The sequence below is a fragment of the Acipenser ruthenus genome, chromosome 5 (genome assembly GCF_902713425.1).
Source record: "Acipenser ruthenus chromosome 5, fAciRut3.2 maternal haplotype, whole genome shotgun sequence".
NCBI lineage: Eukaryota > Metazoa > Chordata > Actinopteri > Acipenseriformes > Acipenseridae > Acipenser > Acipenser ruthenus.
In genome coordinates, this window is record NC_081193.1 from 57,334,294 (window position 1) to 57,342,295 (window position 8,002).

Below are 8,002 nucleotides of genomic sequence, written 5' to 3' on the forward strand. Positions count from 1 at the left end.
AATTCCTTACTAAAAAAAACTTCTGTCTGGCTATTTGTGGTTAATTTTCTTCACCCTATCCCAATTTAAAAACCACAACCCTAAACCTAGAACCTTTTTTAAATATAATTGTGTGTGTAACAATAAATGTTAATGCTTAAGACATGCAGACAAATCAAGATACTGTATATACTATTTTTTTTTTTTTCTTTTTAACTGGCAGTGGTAGGCCTACGTTTTGCCACGTCTAAACTGTAATAAAGTTACAGCTATACTAATATTAAAATGTAAAAATACGACCTTGTCATACCAATATGATGGATGCAGCATGTCATCAGATTATATTACTGAAACATTTTAATTTTGATTAAAGATTGACAACATTTTGACGTGTAAAATCATTTAATATATAAATAAATCTCCGCGATCACACATAAACTACGTAAGATTTACATCGATGTTATAGAAACATAAAAGACAGAGGTTTAAAACAGTTTACCATAGAAACAGTCGTCGATCACACATTTTAAAGTTCATACGAAAAGACAGTGGCACGAACACGCACCAACATACAGTCTAGTAAATATAACGGCCAGATAAAAATAAAAAGCCATGCAGTCAACCTCCCCTTTAAATCAAACTGTAGCCCTGCCTTACTTTTGTCTACTTTTGCCTTACTGCGTGATCAACTTATTTCCTACGACCCCGGCAATATGTTTGTTTAGTACCTCTGTGACAACTAGTGTGCACTTACTCAAAATTAATGAATTAAAAAAAATTAATTTCTTAACAAAATGAAAGAAACACTGACCCTTTAAAAAAGTTTTGGAAACCTTGCACATTTTCTCTATGCTTAAATCTTTAGTTTTAAATATAACAAATATGCATTGTGTATTTCCTGAGCTGCATTTTATCTCAAAATATTTATAACACATTAAAATAAATTTGCAACAAAGTTAAAACAAACACTGTTTGTTTCCCGCCTCCGACCATGTGGAAAATGGAGACAAAGCCTGCAGCATGCAAATCTAAGCAGATTTAACCCCCTCCTTGCTGTCTTACATTACCTTAAAACTTGATTTAAACTAGTTTGCACATATGTACATTACTAGAACAATTTAAATTAAATATGCAGATGACACAAAAATAGGAGGGGTGGCAAACACTATTGCAGAAGCAAAGGTCATTCAAAATGATCTAGACAGCATTCAGAACTGGGCAGACGCATGGCAAATTACATTTAATAGAGAAAAGTGTAAGGTACTGCACGCAGGCAATAAAAATGTGCATTATAAATATCATATGGGAGATACTGAAATTGAAGAAGGGATCTATGAAAAAGACCTAGGAGTTTATGTTGACTCAGAAATGTCTTCATCTAGACCAGGGGTGTCAAACTCAGTTCCTGGAAGGCCGCAGTGTCTTCTGGCTTTCGTTCCACCCGAGCTCTCAATTACTTAATAGGTCTAATTATTTGATTAATTGGACACATTTAACACTTCTCTTTAGGCCTCAAAATGTTTCACAGGTAGTGTACCCTGAATCAAGTGCATTTTTAAAACCATCAACTGTAAAAGACCTTGAAAAATATTAAATAAGTCAAATTCAACAAATAATTAGGTCAATTATGTTAATTGAGAGCTTAAGTTGGAATGAAAACCAGAAGACCTTGCGGCCCTCGAGGGCTGGAGTTTGACACTCCTGATCTAGACAATGTGGGGAAGCTATAAAAAAGGCCAACAAGATGCTCGTATATATTGTGAGAAGTGTTGAATTTAAATCAAAGGAAGTAATGTTAAAACTTTACAATGCATTAGTAAGACCTCACGTAGAATATTGTGTTCAGTTCTGGTCACCTCGCTACAAAAAGGATATTGCTGCTCTAGAAAGAGTGCAAAGAAGATCAACCAGAATTATCCCGGGTTTAAAAGGCATGTCGTATGTAGACAGGCTAAAAGAATTGAATCTATTCAGTCTTGAACAAAGAAGACTACGCGGTGATCTGATACAAGCATTCAAAATTCTAAAAGGTATAGACAATGTCGACCCAGGGGACTTTTTCAACCTGAAAAAAGAAACAAGTACCAGGGGTCAGAAATGGCACTTTTTTACACAGAGAATTGTGAGGGTCTGGAACCAACTCCCCAGTAATGTTGTTGGAGCCGACACCCTGGGATCCTTCAAGAAGCTGCTTGATGAGATTCTGGGATCAATAAGCTACTAACAACCAAACAAGCAAGATGGGCTGAATGGCCTCCTCTCGTTTGTAAAGTTTCTTATGTTCTTATGTAATCATAGTAGGGGTGAGACCGAATAGTCGAACATTCGACTATTCGATAACGATGGCACCTATCGACAAGTGAATCCAACATTCGAAAGTTAAAAAAAAAAAAAAAATGTATATATTGATTTTATTTTAAAGCCTGTACTGCTGATTGGCTCTCTATGTAGCGGTAATGAAGATTGACTGAATGGTGGGATTTGTTATTTCTTGTCTGTGATTGGCTAAACTAGAACGTACCTCGGCTAACGATGGCTTCCTCACAGAAAAGTTCTGCATGGAAATACTTTGACAAAGTAAATGAAAACACTGTTAAGTGTAAAATATGTGCAGTGCAATTAAACTACCACAAATCTACAACTGGTATGTTAACCCACCTAAAAGCCAAACACCCTTCTGCGACGCTAGCAACGACAGAAAAGGAAAGAGGACTGCAACAAACCGCCATTGCATCCTTTGCGGTGAGGCCTCGTCAGTGTGACAACGTACGTGCTGAAAAAACATCAGCCCTTATTGCTAATATGGTGGCAAAGGATATGCTTCCCATAAGTTTTGTTGAAGGTGAGGGATTTCGGGAGTTGATGAAATTTGTGGAACCTGAATACACAGTCCATGCACAAAAAACCCTGCACTAAAACAATTACCACTCGACTCGAAAAAAATGCATGCCGATTCAGCAGCGTCTGTCCGCAGAAACTTGTCAAAGGCTGAGAAGGTGGTGATTACTACAGATGCGTGGACTGCACCAAATACCGAGTCGTACGTCATAATAACCTGTCATTTCATTGAGGATTGGGAAATGAAAAACGTAGTTCTACAGACTCGCGCCACGCCAGAGAGGCATACAGCAGAGAATCTCGCAAATGTGTTAAACACCGCTGTAGACCATTCGGGTTTAACTAGGGGGGAAATCACTGCCTGTGTTCACGACAATGCCAGCAACATCACCTTCGGAGTTTGTTGAATGGGACTCGAATTTGTGCTTTGCACACACTCTGCAGCTCGCCTTCAACGATGGCTTTAAACTTGGTGCCATACATAATGTAGTCGGTGCGGCCAGCCGTTTTGTGTCACATTTTTATCACAGTGCAATAGCTACTCAGGCTCTAAAGTTGAAACAAAAACAACAAACTCTGCCTGAGCACCGTCTGCTGCAGTATTGCCGGACCTGATGGACATGCTGATTTTTTTAAACAAGAATAAATGAACATGATAATAATAATGGACATTGCTAGCCTAACTATTCCTAAAGTTTTTGTTAGGATTTTTTTTTTGCTTCCATGGAAGGCTAGTGCGTTAATGCCACTCAGGCCTTTTTGTTCATTCATTCATTCACTTATTAATATTATTAAGCTAGCTACATACATACATAGCAAGCTATTGCCGATACAGGCTATTTATTTTTTATTCACTGGAACTCGAACCCACAGGTATGTTGCCGATTTGATTTAACGTAGACCGGTAGTCTGCATGTTGTGTGTGGTTTGAAAACGTGGGAAAAGTAAATCGTTTAGTTAAGTGGATTGTATAAATTAGCTAGCTAGATAGTCTAATGCATTTTGTATTTCGCTGTTATGACCGGAAAACATTATTGCCACAAGGATGCTAATGTTAAGGCATTTGCCTCGCAGCTCACGTTGCTAAACTATTATTGAATGAAAATTAAATTAATAATTGAATAAAAATTATACAGGAGACGCCAATAATTTATAAGCAAGCGTTATTTTTTTTTTTTTTTAATTGTCACAACCTTTATAGTTCATTTGAAATTGTAATTAACGGAAAAGCTTGTGACAATATCGGTAAAAAAAAAATAACACTTGCTTGCAAAATACGAGAGTCTCACACGAGAGTTGACAGGTATGCTTATGTTATTGCTGCTGTTATGGCATTTCTGTATGTTTCCTAATAGGAAGGTGATTTTTTACATAGCCTAATGTTTATTTAACAAAGTTGTGCGCGGGGGGGGGGGGGGGCGACTATTCGATTAGTCGACCTCAACAGCTGTGGAATTATCGATAGTCAAAATATTTGTCGTGCACATCCCTAAATCATAGATATCTAAAAAAAAACAACAATGCACCACTGACCCTCAATATGAAATGGGGGGTGGAGCTGAGCTTCTAAGCTTTCCAACGATACTGCCCCTTTCAGTGTAGCTGCTACAATGACGGTGCAATAGACTCAAGATGAAACCTAAGCTGTGAACTCTGTCACATGATGAGAGGCTTAACTTCAGGCAATCGTAGTTCCGACTAGGAGTACCGCATACACACAGTGAACACGTGTTTGAAAAACCCTGAGTCTGTACTTTTAAACACGTTCATAACCTTCGGTACGCCAGAATGAATGGGGCCGAGTTTAAGAGTTAAAGCGAAAACACCTAGACAGACTTAATATCGTCTTTTTTTTCAAAAACTGTTTACTTACTGCAGCGTACCGAGTTTCTAAAAAGTTAAAAGATAGCAGCCAAGAATCACGTACAAGAGAATAAAGTCTTGCGGCACTTAAAATATCCTGCACTACTTTTATTTATTTATTTTAACCAGAACTACTCAGAATACGGCTCATTGTGCTTTCTTCACTGACACCCACTTCCTTATAGATTGCTGTAGCGTTTCAGGCATTCTAAATTGGGTGGAAAATACAGTAGCTTGGTGTCTTAAAATATCTCTGCAGACTTTCCCGCACTGGAAGTTGGAGATATGCGGGAGCAACTTGGAAAATGTGTGATTCCCACGCTGAAATTTGAGCCCTGCAAGCTGTTTTTTTTCGCACTGCGGGTCTACAGCGAAGCCACCAGACCCATACTGGCGGAGGACAACACAGACCTGAGTGGCTTCTACAGCAGACCCGCAGGCACAGGAGTCGCTGGTGCCCGGTGAACCGAGGATTACCCTGCCGACCTGAGCCCTCCCCACCCGGGCGACGCTCAGCCAATTGTGCGCCAACTCCCTGGGAACTCCCGGCCACAATCGGTGATGGCATAACCTGGACTTGAACCAGCGATCTCCAGGCTATAGGGCGCATCCTGCACTCCACGTGGAGCGCCTTTACTGGATGCGCCACTCGGGAGTCCAGGACAATTATTTTTTTAAAAACACAGGAAATAAGTAAAAATAAAATAAATAAATAAATAAGAACAAATAAAATACAAAGTTAGCTGATAAAAATAGATAACAGCAACTTTATATCTAGATTAGGTTCAACAATCCTGACCGAGCAGCATCTCTAATAGAAGAAGACAAAGAGTTCCACAGCTTGAGAGCATTAAATCAAAACACAGAAGTCCAGCGTTAGCTGCGCTTAAAGTACGCAGAGGTTTATATGGGGACAGAATCTCTCTGGTGATAAGGCATTTGGTGCTTTATATGTTAATAGTAAGATTTTGAAATCAATTCTAAAATGTATTGGAAGCCAGTGCAATTAGGCCAACACAGGAGTTATATGAGCCTGTTTTTTCGCTCTAGTCAGAACCCTGCTGCTGCATTTTGAACAAGCTGTAAACATGATAAGACATGATGTGGAAGTCCAGCAAATAAAGCATTGCAATAATCAAGTCTTACTGAAACGAAAGCATGAATTATCACAATGTATAGGGATTGCATTCATTTGCAGTCCATTATAACTTAATTTTAATTTTTAAATATTCTATAGTTAGTTTCTGGATTGTCAGACTATACAGTCAGTTTGATGTAATTATTGAACATTAACTTTATTGTAACAGTATACATTAATTATAATGGATTAGTATGTAAATTAAATAGTAAATAAACATTGTGTTTAATTTACTATTAATTACTATTGTATTGATTAAATCATTTATGTGGGTAACACTTTAAAATAAGTGTCTAATTCATGATGTATTACCTATGAACTAATTTATCAGCATGATAAAATAGGAATTCATGATGAATACACTTCTAATTGTAATAATTGAATTGTGTCTGCAATTCATCATGAATTACATATGAACAAGCGTTGACAAGGTGGTTCACCCTTCTTTGCATAAAAATAACATGTCGTTCCCCTCCATTAAAAAGGGGGCAGCAATAGTTTTAGTAGCTATTTGAATTATGATTGGCAGGTCACTCGTGATCTCTGCATTGTCTCTGGTTCACAGCCAAAACCAGCCTCCCGCAGCTACTTCTCAGAGCTGCGCTACACAGATTTCAGCGGGTGGAGCTTAGTGACGTCACGCAGCAGCCCTCGAAGAACTGGGGAAATCTGCGCTATAAGAACGCACCCAATCCTGGCTTTCGGTAGTCTTCCACTTACAGTGGGGTGGGCAAACGTAATTTCTGATTTTAACTATCAAAAAATCAAATCGACTTTTATAAACAGTTTTCATCTAAATTAAATATCTGAAATAAAAAATAACACAACAAAACATTTTAAACATGTAGGAAATACTTTACCTACCAAACCTTGCTTTAACTTTCATCCAGCGGCCATCTTGGATTTTATTTCTAAGAGTCTGCCGAATTTGAGCTTTCGTAATTAAAATTGGAAACATATTTATAGATCAATTATTGATGGGACCAACAGGACCACTGCTTACTCCTGGGATGCCAAAGAATCCACACCCGCCTTGCACTGGGTTATTAAAGTAAGTACTAGTTACAGAATATGTTTGTTTGAATGACTTAAGTCTGTATTAATAAGAACGTTTACAAAGGCATGTGTGTTCTCTTACCACATGCTTTTGCGTGATAAATAAACAGCATTTACACGCCATGTGTATACATTGGTGTCATCAGGTGACGCTTAAATGTAAGATCAGTAGCCATAGTGTGGCACATCAGATAGTATGTACAGCAGCCGTACGCATGTTACTTTTCCAGCTGCAGTAGCCGTATTAATAAAATACCCCTTATCGTTCCAGGAGAATGAGACGTAATTTCGAGTCTTGTGACACATAAACGGGAAAATAGAATTCTTCTAATATGTACAGCAGCCGTACGCATAGCAATCAATGAGATAAACGACACATACGTTAACTGCATATTGACTGTTGTAAATTAAAAATAAATAGGCGGGTACCATAACCAAACATACCAACACAGAATGAATGTAATCAGTATACATCCTAAAAATAAAATTATTTCCCTAATATAGTTGACGCTAATTTTCTGATTATACAAGGTGTTAATTCGTTAGTATTAGAATGGTATATGAAATGTTCTTGTTGTTTTGTAATATACCTTGGTAGTAATACTTTTAATTGGCTAAACTCACCTCATCATCCAAAAAATCCAAATAATCTCTTTGAGCCTCTCTCAGCTCTCTGTCATCAACGACTTCGGTTGCCATTCTGTCAAAAAGAAATTGAACTACTTATTAAATAATTTCAATTAAGTATGGTAAGTACCACAGCCCCTGAAAAACGTGTAGTACGCTTCTCCTCTGGCGCGAAAGTGTTAGATTTTCCCGCCAGGGATGGTGACATTGGATGGCAGTCTCAAATATGATTGGTCCAGATTGCAAGATTATATTTACATATAACGTGCACTGGCACTGGATATCCAATAGTAAACGGTTTTATTTAAAACCGTCTTAATTGGCCAATGGTAGGGAAACTGACAACTTCATTTCTCCGCCTCTTTTCTGGGTGGTTGGTGGGAGGGCCATATATTCCATATACAAAGATAGTCATGACGTCATTTTGATGTAAGATTGGGGACGCCATTTTATCTAGGGTATGTACAGTGGTCTCGTTTTACTGTTTATTTTTTTGAGTGT

At 38.0% G+C, this 8,002-nt stretch overlaps 1 protein-coding gene across 1 annotated transcript in view; it reads right to left on the minus strand.

Moving 5' to 3' along the window:
* The window catches only part of LOC117402887 (zygotic DNA replication licensing factor mcm3), a 45,771-nt gene extending 38,073 nt beyond the window's left edge, over positions 1-7,698 (minus strand). The window contains exon 1 of the mRNA XM_034921436.2: positions 7,499-7,698. Coding sequence (XP_034777327.2) covers positions 7,499-7,573 — 75 coding nt within the window. The 5' untranslated portion in view covers positions 7,574-7,698. The remainder of the gene's footprint in view (positions 1-7,498) is intronic.
* Between the last annotated feature and the right edge of the window lie 304 nt (positions 7,699-8,002).